The 22,038-nt window shown below is 43.6% G+C and overlaps 1 protein-coding gene across 1 annotated transcript in view; it reads left to right on the top strand.

Moving 5' to 3' along the window:
* LOC111978664 (1-phosphatidylinositol 4,5-bisphosphate phosphodiesterase epsilon-1-like) overlaps positions 1-17,585 on the top strand; it is a 46,020-nt gene extending 28,435 nt beyond the window's left edge. The window contains exons 11-33 of the mRNA XM_024008861.2: positions 58-180; positions 432-565; positions 884-1,122; positions 1,285-1,346; positions 1,489-1,654; positions 1,950-2,057; positions 2,547-2,663; positions 3,563-3,721; positions 3,885-4,020; positions 4,176-4,217; positions 4,585-4,709; positions 5,072-5,189; positions 5,387-5,545; positions 5,773-6,072; positions 6,419-6,582; positions 8,914-9,175; positions 12,262-12,380; positions 12,565-12,693; positions 12,900-13,133; positions 13,467-13,622; positions 13,834-14,058; positions 14,334-14,571; positions 14,875-17,585. Coding sequence (XP_023864629.1) covers positions 58-180; positions 432-565; positions 884-1,122; positions 1,285-1,346; positions 1,489-1,654; positions 1,950-2,057; positions 2,547-2,663; positions 3,563-3,721; positions 3,885-4,020; positions 4,176-4,217; positions 4,585-4,709; positions 5,072-5,189; positions 5,387-5,545; positions 5,773-6,072; positions 6,419-6,582; positions 8,914-9,175; positions 12,262-12,380; positions 12,565-12,693; positions 12,900-13,133; positions 13,467-13,622; positions 13,834-14,058; positions 14,334-14,528 — 3,472 coding nt within the window. The 3' untranslated portion in view covers positions 14,529-14,571; positions 14,875-17,585. The remainder of the gene's footprint in view (positions 1-57; positions 181-431; positions 566-883; positions 1,123-1,284; positions 1,347-1,488; positions 1,655-1,949; positions 2,058-2,546; positions 2,664-3,562; positions 3,722-3,884; positions 4,021-4,175; positions 4,218-4,584; positions 4,710-5,071; positions 5,190-5,386; positions 5,546-5,772; positions 6,073-6,418; positions 6,583-8,913; positions 9,176-12,261; positions 12,381-12,564; positions 12,694-12,899; positions 13,134-13,466; positions 13,623-13,833; positions 14,059-14,333; positions 14,572-14,874) is intronic.
* The last annotated feature ends 4,453 nt before the right edge of the window (positions 17,586-22,038 follow it).

Here is a 22,038-nt window from a genome sequence, read left to right as displayed (position 1 = left end):
AATTCGGTACACATAACATCTCTTTTAATGTGTATTTTCATTGGCTTCTCGCTTCAGTAATAGGCCCAATCAGACACTACCTAGCCGGGGTAAGAGCCAATCAAAGAGCTTCCAGAACCTCATGGTATCAGATGGCACCATGAGCTTTACTGAGTTTATTGAGCTCTTTAAGTCCTTCAGGTAATCTGCTCTAACTCAACATGTATCTATCTATGCTGTAAATTGTGTAATAAATTAACTGTTGATAAAAGGTACATTCCTTATGATTTTCCCAGTGTATTTGCCAGTGTAAAATATAGCCAGTATTTAATCAATGGCAGATTGTGGCTTTCCAGATAGGGCTTTCAGTAGTGTGTTTGATTTGCTCACTAGCATGACCTACAATTGAGTGAATTGGGGCCTACATATTATGTTCCCATGTTGGTGTGTAGTATCCGGAGTCGTAAGGACCTGAAAGATGTGTTTGATGCCCATGCTGTGCCCTGTGGTCAGTCTGCCTCTGAGTCTCCTCTCTACACTCACCTCAGCATCGACGACACAGTCACAGAACTGCAGCCAGACCTGGGTGAGTTACCTGCCCAGTTGTGGTCAATTCCATTTAGTTTCTAAAGGAGTAATGTAGCCTGGTCCCAGATCTGTATGTGTTGTATAGTAATGTTTGGCTTGCTACGGACCACTGGCGTTGGTGAGAAAAGCAACAACAGATCTGGGGTCGGGCTAGAAATAACAGCAGGCTAGAAATAACAGTCTTCAAACTACAAACTCACAGGAAGCTCAGAAAATGTGCAGTGTGAAAAGCCCTTAAAGTGCCCTAACATACTCAGCTACTATTTGCTTTGAAGTCAAGTCTATAAATATGTATTTGTATTTTCCCCCATACTAGACCTTCTGACACGTAACAGCCTGGATCTTGGCCTTTCCATCCGGATTAAGCGACACATGTCAGACAATCAGAAGCATATTTCAGACGCCATAGCTTCTGCCAGCATCGTGACCAATGGTACTGGCGTGGAGAGTGCCTCGCTGGGAGCTCTGGGCATGACCATCATGCACCTCAATGACTTCCTGGTCAATTGTCAGGGAGAGAACCACTCGCATGATGAAGTCCTAAGAATCATCCAGGTGTGTGTGTGTGTGTGTGTGTGTGTGTGTGTGTGTGTGTGTGTGTGTGTGTGTGTGTCATTGTCGGTGTCTATGCATGTGTGTGTGTATACTTTCTACTTTGTCTTTTGTCAGACAATCTTCCACTGAATTAGTGTAAGAGACATGTGTTGTGTATTCCAGAAATTTGAACCGTCTGCCAGTTTGCGTCAGATTGGCTGGATGTCCTTTGAGGGATTTGCACGGTCAGTATTTTTAGTATGCGTTTGTGATCCATGCGGGAATTGAACCCATGACCATGACATTACTAGCACCATGCTCTTACAAACTGAGCCAAAAAGAACCACAATTCAGAAATAACCTAGGTTTGCTTTCCCCTGCTATAAGGTATCTGATGGACAAGGACAACTCTGCTTCCAAACTGGAGGAGTCTCAGCTGAATGTGTTAGAGCTCCAGTACCCTCTGTCTTACTACTACATCGCTACATCACACAACACCTACCTGACTGCCCACCAACTCAAGGGAGAGTCATCTGTGGAGCTGTACAGCCAGGTGAGAATCAGAACACTCGGTATTACCATGATGGGGATAATACTCCATGTAATGTTATTTACTCAAACCGATTGAGTTTACAGCAATACAGCTGTTAAGCTGATAAACTGTAAGTGAAAARCCTCTTTCCTGTAGCAAATTTGGAGGGAAGCCCTACCAGGGCTTGAGCCTGAGTCCTTGCGTCTTATCCAATTACATCAAGAGATCCAAACCTTCTTGATCCAAGCAATAGAGGTCTCTAGGTGTGATGCTAAGGTCGCTACATTATTGTTTGTTTGGTTTCTTGTTGTCTCAGGTGCTCCTGCAGGGATGCAGGAGTGTTGAACTGGACTGTTGGGATGGAGACGATGGCATGCCAATCATCTATCATGGACACACCCTCACTACCCGCATACCCTTCAAGGTGTGTTGAGTTGAATTGAGCTGAGTTGAATTGGGTTGGGTAAGTTGAGTTGATCTGGGTTGAATTCAGTTGGGTTGAATTGAACAGAGTTGAGTTGGTTTGAGCAGGTTTGAGCTGAGTTGAACTCAAAAAGATAAGATCACTTTATTGGGCAATTGCACACAAGGTCCAACTGAAATTTGACTTTCGCTTATAACCCAACCCCTCCGAAAGACACACACATACATAGACCCGTTTTGGAGAGGTGCAGGGTGCCACACTGGGCACCTGGGAGGCTGTTGTTGTGGGGGGTTAAGTGCCTTGCTCAAGGGCACAACAGCATCTAGGATTTGATAGCAGCAACATTTTGGGTTGCCAGCTCACTTCCCGCCAGATTTTTCCTGTCAGAACCGGGATTCAAACTGGCAACCCACCAGTTGTTGGCTCGCCTCTCTAACCGCTAGGCTACCTGACGCACATGTAATCCAGTTCCTCCTCCCATTCCTGCAGGATGTGGTGGAAGCAGTGAACCGATCAGCCTTCGTGACCTCTGACCTGCCTGTAATGCTGTCCATAGAGAATCACTGCTCCCTGCCGCAGCAACGCAAGATGGCCAACATCTTCAAGGTGAGTAGGCCTACTTACTATTCTGTCCAGTTCATTGTTGAAATGTTGAGATGTTAAATGGGCTCTCATGCTTGTTGGTGTTTTACTCAAGAAAGTGGATATTCAGGCGGTAGATAAAAAAAAATGAAGGTTAGGGTTAGAGGGGGTTGAGGTTAGGGTCTAGAGGGCTGAGGTTTAGGGTTAGAGGGGGTGGGGTTAGGGTGGGTTAAGGTTAGAGGGGGGAGGTTAGGGTTAGAGGGGCTGAGGTTAGGGTTAGAGGGGGTGGGGTTAGGGTTAGGTTAGAGGGGTAGGTTAGGGTTAGAGGGGGTGAGGGTTAGAGGGGGTGGGGTAGGGTTAGAGGGGGTGAGGTTAGGGTTAGAGGGAGTGGGGTTAGGGTTAGGGGTTAGAGGGGGTGAGGTTAGGGTTAGATGGGGTGAGTTAGGGTTAGCGAGGGGGTGAGGTTAGGGTTAGATGGGGAGGTTAGGGTTAGAGGGGTGGGGTTCGGGTAGAGGGGGTGAGGTTAGGGTTAGAGGGGGTTGAGAGGTTAGGGTTAGAGGGGGTGAGGGGTTGGAGAGGGTAAGGTTAGGTTAGAGGGGGTAAGGTTAGGGTTAGAGGGGGTTTGAGGTTAGGGTTAGAGGGGGTAGGTTAGGGTTAGAGGGGGGTAAGGTTAGGGTTAGAGGGGGTGAGGTTAGGGTTAGAGGGGGTGAGGTTAAGGTTAGAGGGGGTGAGGTTAGTGTTAGAGGGGGTGAGGTTAGGGTTAGAGTGGGTAAGGTTAGGGTTAGAGGGGGTGGGGTTAGGTATAGAGTTAGTGAACAGGAACATATACATTGCCTTTAATAAGTCAATCATAATTGATCCGTCTTCCCTTCCATAAACAGATTAATACTCTGATGGTGTGTTTGTGTGTTGTCCTTCAACAGACTGTGTTTGGGGATAAGCTGGTGACAAAGTTCCTGTTTGAGAGTGATTTCTCGGATGACCCGCTGTTGCCATCACCATGGCAACTGAGGGGGAAAATCCTCCTCAAGAACAAGAAGCTGAAAGCTCACCAGACGCCGGTGGACATCCTCAAACAGAAAGCAAGGCCACTGATAATGAACACACTAAACAAAAGTTCTTAACAGTTACTGATCCAGTCCTTTATCTATATAATGTGCTGTACTGTATGTACCTAAAATGATGGTACACTGATACGTAATTAGAATGAACTAAGATTGWCCTAAATAAATCTTCCTGATACAGGCTCACCAGTTGGCACAGATGCATGCTCAGGCCAGTAGTGTGATGCCTCCTCCCTTCCCAACCATCAACAATGAGGAAGAAGATGAAGAAGAGTATGAGGATGAATACGACTATGAGTACGAATCACTATCTGATGGTATGATCACACCATCAATAGCATCCCAGTGTCTGCCAGTTTATAGTCAAGCCATTTGGGTCGTAACACCCTCATAATACCCTCAGACAGCATACTTTTAATTATCCCAATTCTTCTACTCATCCTGTGACCCCCTACTCACTCTTCCTCTGCAGCTGACGTCCCCACATTATCTCCTGCTTCTTATGTCCCAGAAGGTAATACAAGTAATCAAATGAATCACTTAAGATTAGCTAAACCCACCGCATGCTTGTTGTCCTGTTGCTGAATAGATTTGTGCAGTGCTCTGGTACACTGGTTGTGACTGTGTCCATTGCACAAGGGGGTTGTGATATTCAAAAGATTCTTATCTACTAAATAAGTATCCACTGACACTCAATTTGATTACCAAGTGGGTCAAAGACAAGAGATTGCTTGAAAGCCAATAGTTTTTGGCCAAACGTTTGAATGTTACATAGTTCTTTGTCACCGAAAACATCAAATTAGATTATACTGAATGAGTGCGTGTTTTTGTTTAGACTGCAATAATAATGTATTTGGCTGGGAATGTCTACGTTGATACAGATAATATCTTGGAGGATAGACCGGAGGGAAAGTCTTCATCAGGGGAGAAGTTACAGACCGAACACAGTGAYGAAGTCCCCAAGAAGATGAAGAAATGTGAGAGTGCAACTCACAACAAAGGAAAGGTGAGTTTGTCCTCTATCGCCATTCGTCACATTAGGTTGGATCCAATAAATCCAGAAACAAAAAAGCTAATTAACCAGTTTGTACCTTAATGTTTGATTCGTCACAGCATGAAACATGGGGTTAAACATTTAAAAACACACATTTGACATGGATGGATATTATTGGTATTTTTCTGAAATAGTTGTCTCTTTTTGTATTTTTTGTATTTTTATACACACACAACACACACACACACACACACACACACACACACACACACACACACACACACACAACACACACACACACACACACACACACACACACACACACACACACACACACACACACCACACACACACACACCACACACACACACAATGTATTTGGCAAGGAGTTGGAGGAAGAATTCAAGCTGCCTCAAAGCAAGAAGGAAGGACGCCAGATAGCCCAGGAGCTCTCAGATCTGGTGATCTACTGTCAAGCTGTCAAATTCCCAGGTAGTTCCTTACATTACATCCTCTTCTGTAAACAAACTATACAATTCTTGTAAATAGGTTTGTTTCCAGTCTTTTGATATAATTGTGTGTATAGGCCTATATAATATCTCTGAACCATTTGTCTTACTTGTGAGACCCCTTTGCAAAGGTATTCACTATTTTCACATTTGGATGACTTCTGTGTGTGTGTGTCCCAGGTCTATCCACCCCTACTCCATCTGAGACTCCCAGGGAGAGAAAAGAGAGAAAAGATGTTATTTCTTCTAGAGGAAAGGGCAGGAGGTCCATCTTCGGGAATCCCCCAGGGAAAGGTTTTCCAGGGGACCCATCGACAGTGATGCGCACCCCAGGGCGAGGTAGGCTACTCTTCTCTGCCCCATGACTATCTATCTGTGACCCAGATGGGCCCAATACTCACAGTTCTAACTCAAGGCTAAGGGTCTGCTACTATTTCCTAGACAGGCTAGACATCTTTTGGATATACTTGAAAGTTAAACCCTTTGCGGTCAGTGTGTCTCACACACACACACAAACGCATACCTCTAATACACGTCTCTCCTAACCCTTTCCCCTAAACCTGAAGGAGCAGCATCAGAGGGCCCCCGTCCCAACTGGGAAGAATCACCCACCTCCCCTCCCTACACCTGTAATGCCTCCCTCAGCTCCCTCATCCGCACCCCAAAATGCTATCACGTCTCCTCAGTCAATGAGAACGCTGCCAAGCGCCTGTGTCGCCGCTACTCCCGGAAGCTGATCCAACACACCAGCGCCCAGCTCCTGCGGACCTACCCGGCAGCCACACGTATCGACTCCACCAACCCCAGTCCCCTACTCTTCTGGCTGCATGGAATACAGCTGGTCGCTCTCAACTACCAGACCGATGGTGAGCTAGACGCTAGGAGTCGTCAACTAAATCAAGTTTGCTTTATTATGCCTAAAGTGGGAAATTCATTTGGCTAGCTTCATTCAAGCAAACCATGTTAGACTTACTGACAAAATGAGTTGGCGCTGTCTGCATTCAGTTGAAAGTACAAAGGGACAAGGGGTTTGGCAAATTCACTATTTCAGAAGTTGAATCAGGGAAGCCAATTGAATGGAGCACAAGTCGACAACATTCTTCTTGAAAATGACATTGTCTGTCTGAAATTCTAGTTGTTGGARCACAAACCTCTTTTTGAGTCTTTCTGAAAGTGCCCATATTTCTCTCTCTCTCTCTCCTTCCCTGACAGACCTGCCCCTGCAGCTGAACGCGGCAATGTTTGAGCCTAACGGGGGTTGTGGGTATGTACTGAAGCCCCCGGTCCTGTGGGATGCCAGCTGCCCACTCTACAGACACTTCTGCCCCCTTGACAGAGACCCAGAGGGCATGAGCCCCGCCTTGTTCTCTCTCACTGTGAGTATATAGCAGTAATAGTTGGATGTATACAGTGCATTCAGAAAGTGTTCAGACCTCTTGACTTTTTACACATTTTGTTTACGTTACAGCCTTATTCTAAAATGGATTGAATAGTTTTTCCCCCCCTCATCAATCTACACACAATACCTCATAATGAAAAAGCGAAACAGGTTTTTAGACATTTTTGCAAATGTATTAAAAATAAAAAACAGAAATACCTTATTTACATAAGTATTCAGACCCTTTGCGATGAGACTCGAATTGAGCTCAGGTGGATCCTGTTTCCATTGATCATCCTTGAGATGTTTTTACAACTTGATTGGAGTCCACCTGTGTCAAACTCAATTGATTGGACAGGATTTGGAAAGGTACACACTTGTCTCTATAAGGTTCACAGAGCAAAAACCAAGCCATGAGGTCAAAGGAATTGTCCGTAGAGCTCMGAGACAGGATTGTGTCGAGGCACAGATCTGGGGAAGGGTACCAAAACATTTCTGCAGCATTGAAGGTTCCCAAGAAGACAGTGGCCTCCATCATTCTTAAATGGAAGAAGTTTGGAAGCACCAAGACTATTCCTAGAGCTTGCTGCCCGGCCAAACTGAGCAATCGGGGGAGAAGGGCCTTGGTCAGGGAGGTGACCAAGAACCTGATGGTCACTGACAGAGCTCCAGAGTTCCTCTGTGGAGATGGGACAACCATCCAGAAGGACAACCATCTCTGCAGCACTCCACCAATCAGGCCTTTATGGTAGAGTGGCCAGATGGAAGCCACTCCTCAGTAAAAGGCACATGACAACTTGGAGTTTGCCAAAAGGCACCTAAAGACTCTCAGACCATGAGAAACAAGATTCTCTGGTCTGATGAAACCCAAGATTGAACTCTTTGGTCTGAATTCCAAGCGTCACGTCTGGAGGAAACCTGGCACCATCCCTATGGTGAAACATGGTGGTGGCAGCATCATGCTGTGGGGATGTTTTTTAGCGGCTGGGACTGGGAGACTAGTCAGGATCGAGGGAAAGATGAACAGAGAAAAGTACAGAGAGATCCTTGATGAAAACCTGCTCCAGAGCATTCAGGGCCTCAGACTGGGGTGAAGGTTCACCTTCCAACAGGACAATGACCCTAAGCACACAGCCAACACAACGCGGGAGTGGCTTCAGGACAAGTCTCTGAATGTCCTTGAGTTGCCCAGACAGAGCCCGGACTTGAAACCGATCGTACATCTCTGGAGAGACCTGAAAATAGCTGTGCAGCAACACTCCCCGGTGACCTGAAAATAGCTGTGCAGCAACGCTCCCCATCCAACCTGACAGCGCTTGAGAGCATCTGCAGAGAAGAATTGGAGAAACTCCCCAAATACAGATGTGCCAAGCTTGTAGTGTCATACCCAAGAAGACTCGAGGCTGTAAAAGGTGCTTCAACAAAGTACTGAGTAAAGGGTCTGAATACTTATGTAAATGTGATATTTCAGTTTTTCCTTTGTCGTTATGGATTATTGTGTGTAGATTGATGAGGGGGAAAAATACAATTTAATACATTTTAGAAGGCTGTAATGTAGCAAAATGTGGGAAAAGTCAAGGGGTCTGAATACTATCTGAATGCACTGTACATATACTGAGCGTACAAAGCATTAGGAACACCTTCCTAATATTAAGTTGCAACCCCTTTTGCCGTCAAAACCGCCTCAATTTGTCGGGGCATGGACTCTACAAGGTGTCGAAAACTTTCAACAGGAATGCTGGCCTATGTTGACTCCAGTGCTTCCCACAGTTGTGTCAAGTTGGCTGGATGTCCTTTGGGCGGTGGACCATTCTTGATACACATGGGAAACTGTTGAGTGTGAAATACCCAGCAGCTTTGCAATTCTTGACACACTCAAACCACTGCGTCTGGCATCTACTACCATAAGCCGTTCAAAAGCACTTCAATCTTTTGTTTTGCCCATTCACGCTCTTAATGGCACACATACACAATCCATGTCTCAATTGTCTCAAGGCTTAAAAATCCTTCTTTAACCTATTTCCACCCCTTCATCTACACTGATTGAAGTGGATCTAACAGGTGACTTCAATAAGGGACCATAGCTTTCACCTGGTCCATGTCATAGAAAGAGCAGGTGTTCATAATGTTTTGTCCACTCAATATACAATCACATGATAACAGTAGTATACAACAAGTAGCTAGAGATTTGCGAAAGCAGCAGTGTCAACTGGTTTCCTTTTTTGTTCAGTTAATATAATACAACGTTTTTTTATTGACATCTTCCCTCGGTCTCCGTCTCTCTCTACCGCCCTCCCTCCTCCTCTCTATCTCTTTCCATTCCTTCCAGATCATCTCTGGTCAGAATGTATGCCCAGGGACCACAGCAGGCAATCCCTACATCGAGGTAGACATCATGGGCATGCAGGCAGACGGGTGCCACTTCCGCACCAAACCCATCCACCGTAACCCCCTGAACCCCATATGGAACCAGAGCTTCCACTTCCCCCTACTCATGGCTGACCTGGCCTTCCTACGGTTTACTGTGGTGGAACACAACAGCTCCCAGACCACGGCTCATAGGATCATACCACTCAGAGCACTCAGGACAGGTACAGTATGCACACACACAGACACTCTGAAAAAACACACACAGAGACACACACGTTACAGAATTCTATCTCTGACTTATCTTCCATGGACTAATCTCATTTTAAGCACAGACACACACACACACAAAGATTGTGTTTTTTATTAAAAACTAGAAGACCCAAGCTTGGTACAGCTACAGTCCTTTCAGATGAAAACAATACTAATTACCAAATGAGTGTAGAAAAATGCAGTCATGATTAAAACTCCAGACATTCCAAACTTTAGGCTTATGGCCTTACTGTTGAATGCAAATGTCGGCCTATATGCTGCTATAATGAGTCTAATTCATGCACAAACTATTCTGTTTGAAATGATCCTTTTTGTTTGTGCAAAGACACAGAAACTGCAAAAACTCAGAGCTATTAACACATCGTTTTGGAGGGACCTTGATAGTCCAACAATAGACTTGCAAATAGCCTAGTTGGTAATTTTTTTTATATATAAACATTATATTTTTTTGTACAAATAGGCCACTCCTTTCCTCAACAGCTATCCTTCCAAGAACAAGCTACTACTACTACTCAACTGTCATTCAACCAATCGATAGAAAAAGAGCAGACTCTCTGACCTATCCATCCGTACCGGCACCCAAAACGAGTAGAGCTTTCAATTTCAATTCACTTGAAGCAGTGACCCTCTCAATACCGGAAAGCAGGATCGAACATGATGGCTACATCTACAAAATGGAACAAAAGCCTGCAAAAAACWATTTATACTGCATGTGCATCAAATAATTCTCACAAGTGCCAAGGTCCCATGGTCTTCACTGACTAGGGGACCAATATATCCAACGTGTCAGGAGAACACAACTATGACCCGGATGGAACGGTGACAGGTCAACAGGTGTGGAACATGACAGTAAATGGGAGTTGAGTATCCCGAAGAAGAGGAATCTGGAGACCGAGGAAAGCAGACACCGCGTTTTGGAGTCATCAGTTGTCTGAGTCTGTCAGAAACAACCCTGTACACAATGTAAAAAAGTGTGTAGACCTACAGAATCACCGGCAAAAGAAGAAGCAGGCGCCGCCGATACTGTCTGAAAGCATCCCTGAGAGCCATGGCATGGCAGCAGGTAACGACGTGACTGAACCTAGAACTGAACCTAGAACTCTTCCTGACCCTGTTGGGAGTCACAGATGGGGGAGACCCGGCGCTGTCTGAACCGGCAACCCTCTCCAACCTGGTCAATCATACCGGAGCTCTATCATAGCACCACGCGTGAACAAGGCCGTGAACACCTTTTCTTCCAGCACGACAGTGGACCAGGACAGATTTCTTATCTTCACAACGAAACCCAACTTAGAATTCTGTCGGGCATGCAAGCATTTGTTTGCAGATGGATCGTTCAAGAAGATCCCATCTTTGTGCCAGGAGGTACACACCATTCACAGGATGCACAGAAAGGATGCACCCCACCTGCATGATGGAGTCAATGGTTTATGCAGCAGCCTATATTGTTATGACGGATAAGTCTGAGGTATGTACCAACAATTTATATAGCCTAATTATAAATGTTTTTTTATATTATATTGTWTGCCTGTTTAAACGTGTTTTATTGTTGTAGGTCTATATTCAGATTTGTGCTGCCATAGGCCTACACATGAAATAAAACTAGGACTACATTTAAATGATTGGTTCAGTCTAGTAAAGTGTCCATTTACAAAATAGGGCAAAACACCTTGAATTGAACATGCCATCTAATATTATATTTATATTTTTTAGCAAACATGTTGTTGCAACACATATACTTGTGCGTTCCAAGTGCTGAAGAGCCTGCGACCCACCTCGTCAAGATGTTCTACACACTCGCATTTGTTCTGCCGGCTGACGTGGTGAAGTGTTTCAAGGAGCTGAAGGAAACTGCATTCTTTTAGGTACCGGAGCTGTCCACCTTTCTGGAGAACTTTGAGAAGACGTGGATTTGCACTGGAGAGAAAGCCCCAGAATTGAACATGGGTATAATGTTAAAAACAGTAGCCTAGGCATATTAGGCTAAGATGATATTTTTTTATGTTGTTGTTTTTGTGTTATTAATTATTAGGCCATAGCATTGATGACAATGGGACAAATAATAAAATGTCTAACAAGTTGATATATTATTATTCTAGAAATGTGTAACTACCACGATGTTGTCCAACAAGTCATCTGGAAGACCAACAGCGTAGTGAAGGCCTGGTATCGGTCACTTGGGTTATTTTTCGAGAAGACCAGACAACCCACGATCTGGGAGTTCATTGACACCTTGTGACTCCTTGGGACTACTACTCATTACCAAATTGTGGCCTAAATGTTCTTGCCCCTGTGTCTAATTGTGTTTTTAATGCAGGCCCTTCTTTTTTTGTTATTCTATTTGATGCAAACTTTTTTGTTAAACCAGGCATTTTGTAAATAAACGTTTCATTGTAAATCATCGGCTTGCTTCATTCATTCTTGAGGGATGCACAAAACGCATTTGGAGACTGTTGTGCTTTCCCATTCAGGAACATTTGGAGACTGTTGTGCTTTCCCATTCAGGAACATTTGGAGACTGTTGTGCTTTCCCATTCAGGAACATTTGGAGACTGTTGTGCTTCCCATTCAGGAACATTTGGAGACTGTTGTGCTTTCCCATTCAGGAACATTTGGAGACTGTTGTGCTTTCCCATTCAGGAACATTTGGTACTCCAGTCCTGTCACATTGGTTCCCACATTACTCTGAGACCAGACATGAAGTCTCTCTGTCACATCAAGCCTATGCTTGGCAGCTTTGGCTCAGCTAACGGATTCTCTAAATATTTTTCCCGCTATCCAATAAAACAGTCTGTGCTGAAATAATTCCGATACTTTACAGAAAAAAACGAAAATAAAGAGCTTTTCAAATTTGATTAGCTAATTGAATTCACACAGAACTGTAGAAATGCTATGCCCATATAAAGTTTGTTTTAAAAGAGAGAGCAGGGTAAAAAAAAAAACTTGAAGGGAGAAAACGCTACAATGTTGTCAAATGAGAGCATTTTATTCCCAATACTAACAGTGKCAATTATTTCCAAACGTGTGTGTGTGGCAGGATACAGACATGTGCAGCTGAGGAATCAGCACAACGAGGCCCTGCCAGTCTCTAGTCTGTTCATCTACAGCCATAGAACTGAAGACAGTGGAGCAGCAGGTTCACAGCCTGCATCACGGGTGAGTGTATAGTGTGTAGTGTACAGTATATTGAGTGAAGTGTATAGGGACTGTGTCTAGTGAGTGAATGTGTAGTGCAGATTCTTTCCTACTAATGTCCTGGACAGCAACTCGGTTAGTCTGCAGGATTTTGATTCGGCCCTGCATTACCCCTAAACTCATGCTGTGTGTGTGTGTGTCCCAGCTCTTCAGTACAGAGGAGCGAAGGGCTGCTGTGCAGTACAGGGTCACCGTACATGGAGTCCCTGGGCCTGAGCCTTTCATAGTGGTGGGTGTGAGTGAGAGGACCACTGCCAGCCAGCTCCTACACAATGTGAGTGAGCATTGCATCTTCTCACTTCACCATATACTGTACCTGCTGTACCTCCACATTCTACACATTTGGGCAACTCCATTGTATCTGAAACTCTTATGGGAATGTATTTTTGAGGGGGGAGAGGTAAAGATGATCTGGATCTTCGAGATTCATTTCAGAAAAGTGACTGCAACAATATAATGCTTAATCTCTCTCCCGCCTAGATCCATCCATCCCTCTCCTCCTCCACTCGTTTCTCCCTCTCTTCTTGCTTCCTGATGGAAGAGAGGGTGGCATTGCCCCGGGAGAGGGGGGAAAGTAGGGGTGAGAGGGGGGAGGCTCGAAAGCCTCTCCTGCAGAGGACCATCAGGCCTGAGGAGGAGATACTCAGGGTCATTCAGAGCTGGAACCCTGATGAAGGCTACCTGGGCAGAGTGTGCCTCAAAACGAGAGAAAAGGTTTGGGTGCATTCCAACCTACTCAAAATCACTGTTCCGTTCTCTTATGATCAAATGTATAACTTTCAATAGGTAAGAAAGTTATTGCACAGTTTTCCCATTTTGTTGCTTCAGAGTCTGGAATTCTAATAATTTTGGTATTTTCTCTACTCAACCTGTTCAACCCCCAAAACTGCTCTGGGGCCGCTGAACTGCAGCTGACCCTGTTCCTTTCAATGTCGGTGTGGAATTCACCAGTTATGACATTCTTTGCCATTATTAATTATACTATTATTGATGTCTGTAAAAAAACACTACCTTTAACTATAAGTTTACTATTCACCTTTGTTTCAGCTTGTGAATGAAGGGAAGACAGATACAGAGATGGAGGTAAGCTGTGGACTGGAGGATGATTCCTTCCTGGTGGAAGTACATGGAGTGTCTCCTGACCAATCACAGATGACCCTCAGAGCTCCCCGACACATCACAGCCAATGACCTCATCCAACAGGTATATGGGAGTCAGGCACACTCTTGATGTTTTAGATGTTCAGTGTGATTAGAGAATCAAATGGACTGTCATTCCTTGCATCAGTCTATGAAGCTCAGTCTATGAATTTGGGCGTGGTTACCTTTCCTTAACTACATCCCTTAGCTTAACAGAGTTGCAGGATGTTGAAATGATAGATCATGCCTTTACCTGATCTCCATTTCACTCGCAGACACTGAGCAAAGCCAGACAGTCCAGCGTCCTGCTGTCTGCGGGCAACGCCAGCGACTACATTCTGATAGAGGAGGTGGTCAAGGAGCCCCTGGGGCGTAGGCTCCCTGCCAAACCCACCCAGAGGACCCTCCTGGACCAGGAGTGTGTATTCCAGGCCCAGGGGAGGTGGAGGGGTCAGGGGAAATTCATTCTCAGACTCCGGGAGCAGGCTCAGGGAAAGGAGGTGAGGATATAAGTGATTGTGTGTGTCTGTGTGAAGCTTCAGTTGTTGTTGATTGCCAAATGTATTAGATTTCCTGCATGGGCCATGTGTTTTTAATTTGTCAGTAACTGTAAATATGTTTCTGTAAAAATGTTTGCTGTGTTTAGGATGGCAAGACCAGCCCAAACAGAAGAACAGTTAGCAAATGTCTCAATCTAACAAATCCCACTATTTTGTTATGACCGATATTGAGGTTATTTCTCTGGAGTAACTAGCCATAACTTTAATAACCTCAGACAGCTCAGCGTGAAGACTGTGTCAGACCAGCTCGCGAGGATCGGCGGAAAGGACTATCGTTGGCGAGCGAGTTGAAACGACTGACAGGCCGGAGCCGGGCCGTATGGATCGGGGCTCACACCTGCTCTGAGGTGGTGCACAGCAAGGACGAGAGGGCAGCGTGCTGTCTCCATCTGAGCGAGACCAGAGAGTGACGTTAGTGGTTCTCCTCTACACCTGTTCTACTACACACATAAGGTATTATGAGAACTCTAGCATCATAGAGATCCTGCTCTGATTCATGGTGAATTATAGGATCTCCATGTCTAACCCTCTCTGTAATTTCTGGACAAGCAAATCCAAGCCTACCTCCTTTAAGCCTTACTTATAGTTAAACAACCTCACTATCATTGGGAATTTTGGGGATGGAAACATTCCATTTTGCATCTGAGAACTCCACTGAAGTGTGAAATATAATCTCTTATATTCTCTATTTTGGAATGGAGAGTATTTGTACGTGTACTGTATGCTTGTAATCTGTTTGTGTCTATCTCCCTTCAGGCAGTCTAATTAAAATTTCCAAGCTGGCCTGACAGGGCAGATGTGGAATTGGAGCCGTGCAACTCCTGGGTATCTTTTGTCACTCGGGGCAGTCCWCAATCTAATATCCTTATCTTAATCTACCTGGAGCTGGAAATGGCACATTATCAGCATGTGAATTTTTTAAGACTTGCATTAGTTCCCCAAGCTAACGCCTAACACAAGCTTCTGGCACACAAAGACCCAGGTTTGAATCCAGTCTGACACAAAAGACAAACACACCGACTGTAGGACAGATACAGACCAGCAGATGGTGATATTGTACTTTCCTATGGATACAGAAGACATCAAGCTGGCAAGTTTGAAGTGGTTGAAGAATCAATCATCAGACAGAGCCGATTTCACCGGTCGTCCCTCAAACCTAATTTATACATTAAAGCCTATGGGTTTTGTTCATCCTTTCACTACTTTAAATTACTGCTGGTTTAAAATACTGTGATATTACTATATAACATTTTCCCAGTGCTTTAGCTGTATCCTTATGGTCCATTTCCTCAGAATGAATCTCTGCAATGACAGACTTGAATTTGACACCAAACCGCTGTGATGACTGATACAAGGGCTTGATCAATAAAGTTGAACATTTTTTCAAAGCTACTTGCACAACAATAGAACTCGAGTCACTTAGAAATCAGTGCACAATACAGCAGACACACTCAAATCATACAAGTGCAGGAACCCAGAAAACAATGTTTAGATTTTTGAAATTTGTTTTTTAGAAAAGACAGAAAAAAAAGATATCCATTGTTCTTGCGATTTCTTGAGCCATGCCATAACAGAGCTAGGCACACAACGTACAGGTAGGAGAAACAAAGACACAGTGAGAGCAATTTAACCTCTGGGACTTAACTGTAAAATTACTTAACAGACCACTTCATTGAACTAGTATTTTTCATGAACAATATTGATACTATAAACAATCAAGCACACACTCCCTTGCTACATACTCTTAGAATATTAGCCTAAATATAAACAACAAGACATGAACATTCTGCTTGGCACATTCCATATTTGTTTTTTAGATTGCCAGACGAGTACAATACGGTCAGTTGGGGAGATAACAATACACATGGCTAGAACACCCCTAGAACATTTGTAGTCAGTCACTGAAGGTGTAGGATTTTAACACGCAGCATTAGTATATTAGCCTAGTGAATGCTGTGTTCACCATTGAGCACAGCCATGGTCAGTCTGGTTTAACCAGACTATTATTATATTACTGTTAATAACAAACTAATATGATGCAGTTTAAAATCATCACATTACCAATCACAGAAGGGCCTCCATACTATAGGGCTGTTGCAGTGACGTATTATCGCCACACCAGCAGTCAAGACCGCAGTAAAATTCCACGTGACCGTTGAGTAACGGTATTCACCTATTATGCACTCTGGACATGCTTTGGTAGTACCCAACTCACTAACTACCATCAGGTCCTTAACGGCCTGGTACTCAGGGCTCTATTGTCCCTCTAACCACTCTGATATCAATGCAAATGCAATGGAAAATCACATCAAACACTTATCATCAAAACAGTGTCATGCTTTTAAAACTCACCTCACTGTGATGGATCAATTTGAAGAAAGAAGTTCAACAGCAGGTTGAAACAGAGTGGAAAACATGGTTGTTGTGGCAAAGCCTAACAATGAAATGGACATCGCTTTCTATGGTGATTATTAATTCAAAACATCCATATGCATATTAGGGCTTATAAGACCAAGCCTGAAAAAAAAACGGAATAAAAATTATGATTGTGCCTTACACAATACATAGCCTACTGCATATTATACATGGCAGAAAACCATAAAACAAAACTGATTTAGGATGTCTTTGGTACATAATTGGTCTAGCCTATTCTCCCAAATTAAACAAAATTTAGTAATCCCCTTTGAGTGTGGACTGTATTATTATGCATAGGGGTTGGACTAGTTACCTTAAGCTACACTACAAAATGTCTATCCATGAGTCCGAGAGAGAACGTATAGCCCTAGGCGATGCTGTTGGTTCATTGATTGTGCTGGGCGGCTTCCTGGTATCCTACAATTATAGTGTATTTGATTCTGAATAGCGTAGTAGGGGAGAGCGAGGTAAGTTGTCAAATAGCTACTTTGTGTGACTACATGTTCTATGGTCAACTTGCTGTTCACATGTGGTCAAGGTTACTCTAATCTGATGATGGCATAATTATGCTGTCATTCCCATCCCATTGCTCTCATCGGCTTCAACCCTTAGACAGGTTTGTCTACAGGCCACTAAAGAGGCACTTCAACACCATGTGTGATGCCTGGATGAGGAACAATCCCAGGAAGAAAACTTCAATTTATGACATTCCTGGGATTGTTGCAATCGCCTATCCTCTGGTTGCAACACCCTTGAACATTCAGGCTGGCGTACAACCTTACAACAGGGATGTATTTCTGGAAAACGAGTTTGCGCCATCCTACGTTACAGATCACCCCATTCAGAACCCAACCCTACCAGGCCCCAGCACTATTCCAGCCCTGCCAGGCCCCAGCACCATTCCAGCCTTGCCAGGCCCCAGCACCATTCCAGCCTTGCCAGGCCCCAGCACCATTCCAACCCTGCCAGGCCCCAGCACCATTCCAACCCTGCCAGGCCCAAGCACTATTCCAGCCTAGCACGAGCTCAGACACAGACCTGCCCAGTTCAAAATGTGGATCTGCAAAGAACAAGAAGGCAGCTAAAAAAAAGAAATATTGTAGAAGAGTCATCATCAGATGAAGAGTACTTCTGCCTCATCTGTGTGGAGCTATTTTCAAACAGCCTTCCAAAGGAGACTTGGGTGAAGTGTGTGAGATGCAACAAATGGGCCCATGATGCTTGCACCTCAGGCCAGGCAATGTATGTGTGCCAGAACTGTGTTTCTGAAGATGAGTCTGATTAGTCAGATACGGATGTAGGCTGTTACAAAACTGTACATTAGTGTGTTTAAACACCAAGTGAGTTTTGCTAAGACTTTAAACATTTAAGCAAGTTATCTGCAGAATTTCATTCCATTCCGATTCCAAAAATTACCGTGGATCTAAACTCAGCAAAAAAAGAAATGTCCTCACTGTCAACTGCGTTTATTTTCAGCAAACTTAACATGTGTAAATATTTGTATGAACTTAACAAGATTCAACAACTGAGACATAAACTGAACAAGTTCCACAGACATTTGACTAACAGAAATTGAATAATGTGTCCCTGAACAAAGGGGGGGGGGATCAAAAGTAACAGTCAGTATCTGGTGTGGCCAAACAGTATCTGTTTGTGCCCATAGGCGACGTTTGCCAGTGATGTCTGGTGAGGACCTGCCTTACAACAGGCCTACAAGCCCTCAGTCCGGCCTCTCTCAGCCTATTGCGACAGTCTGAGCATGATGGAGGATTGTGCGTTCCGTGGTGTAACTCGGGCAGTGTTGTTGCCATCCTGTGCCTGTCCCGCAGGTGTGATGTTCGGATGTACCGATCCTGTGCAGGTATTGTTATACGTGGTCTGCCACTGCGAGGACGATCAGCTTTCCGTCCTGTCTCCCTGTAGAGCTATCTTAGGCATCTCACAGTACGGACATTGCAATTTATTGCCCTGGCCACATCTGCAGTCCTCATGCCTCCTTGCAGCATGCCTAAGGCACGTTCACGCAGATGAGCAGGGACCCTGGGCATCTTTCTTTCTGTGCTTTTCAAAGTCAGTAGAAAGGCCTCTTTAGTGTCCTAAGTTTTCATAACTGTCACCTTAATTGCCTAAGCTGTTAGTGTCTTAACGACCGGTTCCACAGGTGCATGTTAATTAATTGTTTATGGTTCATTGAACAAGCATGGGAAACAGTGTTTAAACCCTTTACAATAAAGATCTGTGAAGTTATTTGAATCTTTACGAATTGTCTTTGAAAGACAGGGTCCTGAAAAAGGGAAGCTTCTTTTTTTGCTGAGTTTATGTGCACGCCAGAGAAAGTTCGATTTCAAAGTTCAAAATGAAGTGGTCTTGTCACTTAATTAATGTGTGCTCTGACAGCATTATAGTTTTGATTGAAAGGCATGATTTGCCAGATTCTCTAGGCATGATTGTTTTTTATTTTAAGTTCTTTAATGAAGTTGAATTTGGTTTTGAATTTGAAATTAAAATCAATTTTCACAATATATTATTTGTTGATAATCCAATGTGACAACTTACCCGACGTAGTGTGACAATTTACCCGCTGATGGGGCAAATTGTCACAAGTGCACACTCTCTATTTAACGGTCGACAACTCCGTACTGAATGAAATAAGATATGAAGATGTAATGAATGCAAAATATATGCCCAAGACGTCCTTTCATTTGCTATGACATTTATACCATTGTGACGTATTGTGCCCAGTAAATGTTAGACAGCGTGAAAAGTGTGACAACATACCTTGCTCTCCCCTAACATATGTTTTCATAATTAATTGTGTGGCACATTACCTTTAGCTATACAGAATATCTCACCACCATGCGTTTCTATCTCCTCAACCCTCTCCTTTATTCATTTCTAGAGCGTGCAGAGGGGCTGTCAACAGTTTAGTTAAATATGTTTCGTTGCGAAAACATGTTACCATTGATGTTAACGAACAGATTACATTCAGTTTTCCAAATGAAGCACTGGGTAGCTGTAGGAACTGGGTTGGCAAACCCATGGCATACAGAGTTTGGGTGGAATATCACCTGTCGCGCAGCAAGAGCATTCTCCTCAAACTGTGGTTGATGCATGGAGCGGCTCATATTAAGCGAAGCTCTGCTCTTAAACCGAAGTAGACTACCAGGCATCATTGAAAAACAGACCGGAGAGAACGCGCCCGGCCTCCATTCGCAATTCGAGTGCATACAGATGGTGTCTTTTCCCCCCTGCCCATTTGATAAATGGGCCATTCTAAATCTAAACTAATTTTACATATTAGTAAAGATTAAATTGAGAATAGTCTGATGGGTGAAAATATGATCACTTGGTGAAAGAACAGCTGTGCAGCCTGAGGCAAGGAACAGCGTGCAAACTTTTTTGCGACTCTCTCAAATCATCAATCGCCTATAGTCGCATCACGCAGGCCATATGTTTTGATTCATAAGGTTTGCATCATTCACAACTAAAGTTGTCAAATAACTCAAAATCTAGCATAAGGACCTGTTTCAAATGATCACTTTTACGCTAAACATAGCCACTTCATATGTGCACTCGCTCCGGAATGGGAAAAATATCCTTTCTACGTTATTTAGCAAAGCTCAATTATATTCTTCTTACTATAAAATAATATAAAATAATGGCACGGCACTTAAAAGCATATCTTGTCAGCTAAATGAACAAGCCTATGGCATGGAGCATTTCCAGATAACATACTGTAGGCCAAGTCATATTCTGTTCTTCGGAAATACATTTCTTTAGAACTGACTAAAATAAAAAATGGCTTTATTGTGATGGTGTATATTAAATTGATTTACTATTTTTTTTAATGAAATGTAGATGTTCCAAAGCCGCGCATCAACCGCTTGTATGCATGGAGGCCCGGAGATGGTAAAAGTGTTCATGTTAATTAACATTATTTTGCATGACAATAACCTGCTGAAAAAATGTCATGACTGCCAAAGCCCTACCCACACATACAGCTTTTTGAACATCGTTTACTTGTAATTTACTTATTTACTCCCATTAACTTGAAACCACCTTAACGGTTTTATGACACCAGGGTTGGGTCAATTTGAAGAAAGTAAACTAAAATTCAAATTCCAACTCTAAATTTTCCTCATAGAAAATCATTGAGCAAAATTGAAATTAGAATTGTTAACTTCCTGAATTGACTGAATTGAAATGAAAACAGCCCCAACCCTGAAGGACACACCTGGTTTGGAACACAGCACTCCGACTAAGTCCCAAATGGCACACTATTCCCTTTAAAGTACACCTCTTTTGACCAGGGCCCACAGGGGAAAGGGTACGATTTGGGATGCCACCAATATGTGCTTTAAAATCGGTCCTGTGCTCTAAACTGCACCTGTTGAAGTGAAGTGTCCACTGGAAACACTTGACAATGGCACAATAACAACAATCATTCAACTCTACTGACACACACTGAGTGGTTGCATGCACACACACTTGTTATATTCTTATTTTACTTTGCAGTTGCAAATGAATAAGTTAAAATACTTTTTAGCCCATCCTCAATCTTGACTTAAAATGTACCATGTATTGTAACATAACAAATTCAAAACACACCAACAGAAAATCAGTTATGCCTAAATGTACACAAACCATCATACAAAACATACTTATAACATAGAAATGTTCAGCAATCATTTAAATTAAATAAATCAAGTACAGGCAATCAAGCGCTCTTTCAGTGTTTATAAAACACAATATAACTTGTTTTTCGCTGATTGCTCCCAAAAACTGTAATACCATACAGAAACAAGTCAGCTTACTGACTGACAGTCAACAATTAAATCAACAGAATAACCAAAATATGACTCATCTCTTTCAGGGTGAACGTGCAGCAAATTCATTTAGAATTTTGTCACAAAATAAATAGGCCTACTTTAGGTACTAGAAATGTATTCAGTTGATACACTCATCGGCCAGTTTATTAGGTACACCACCCAATTCACAAATATGGATCGCTCCTACAGACAGTGAGTCACGTGGCCATGGCTTGCTATATAAAGCAGGCAGACATCGAGGCATTCAGCTACTGTTTGATTGAATTTTAGAATGGGCAAAACAAGTGACATCAGCGACTTCGAGCAGGGTATGATTGTTGGTGCCAGGCGCGCCGGATCCAGTATCTCAGAAAGGCCGCCTTCCTGGGCATTTCACGCACAACAGTGTCTAGAATTGACCAAGAATGGCGCGACAAACAAAAATCATCCAGTCAGCAGCAGTCCTGTGAGCGAAAACAGCTCGTTCATGAGAAGTCGAAGGAAATGGCAAGAWTCGTGCAAGCTAACAGGCGGGCCACAAACAGACAAATAACGGTGCAGTACATCTTGGAACGCACAACTCGTTGATCCTTGTCATGGATGGGCTATTGCAGCAGACGACCACACCGGGTTCCACTCCTATCAGCTAAAAACAAGAAGAAGCGGCTCCAGGGGGCACCAACACTGGACAATTGAG

This window comes from Salvelinus sp. IW2-2015, linkage group LG18, assembly GCF_002910315.2.
Source record: "Salvelinus sp. IW2-2015 linkage group LG18, ASM291031v2, whole genome shotgun sequence".
Taxonomy (NCBI): Eukaryota; Metazoa; Chordata; class Actinopteri; order Salmoniformes; family Salmonidae; genus Salvelinus; species Salvelinus sp. IW2-2015.
The sequence above is the reverse complement of the archived record's forward strand: the minus strand, read 5'-3'. Positions and strand labels throughout refer to the sequence as shown.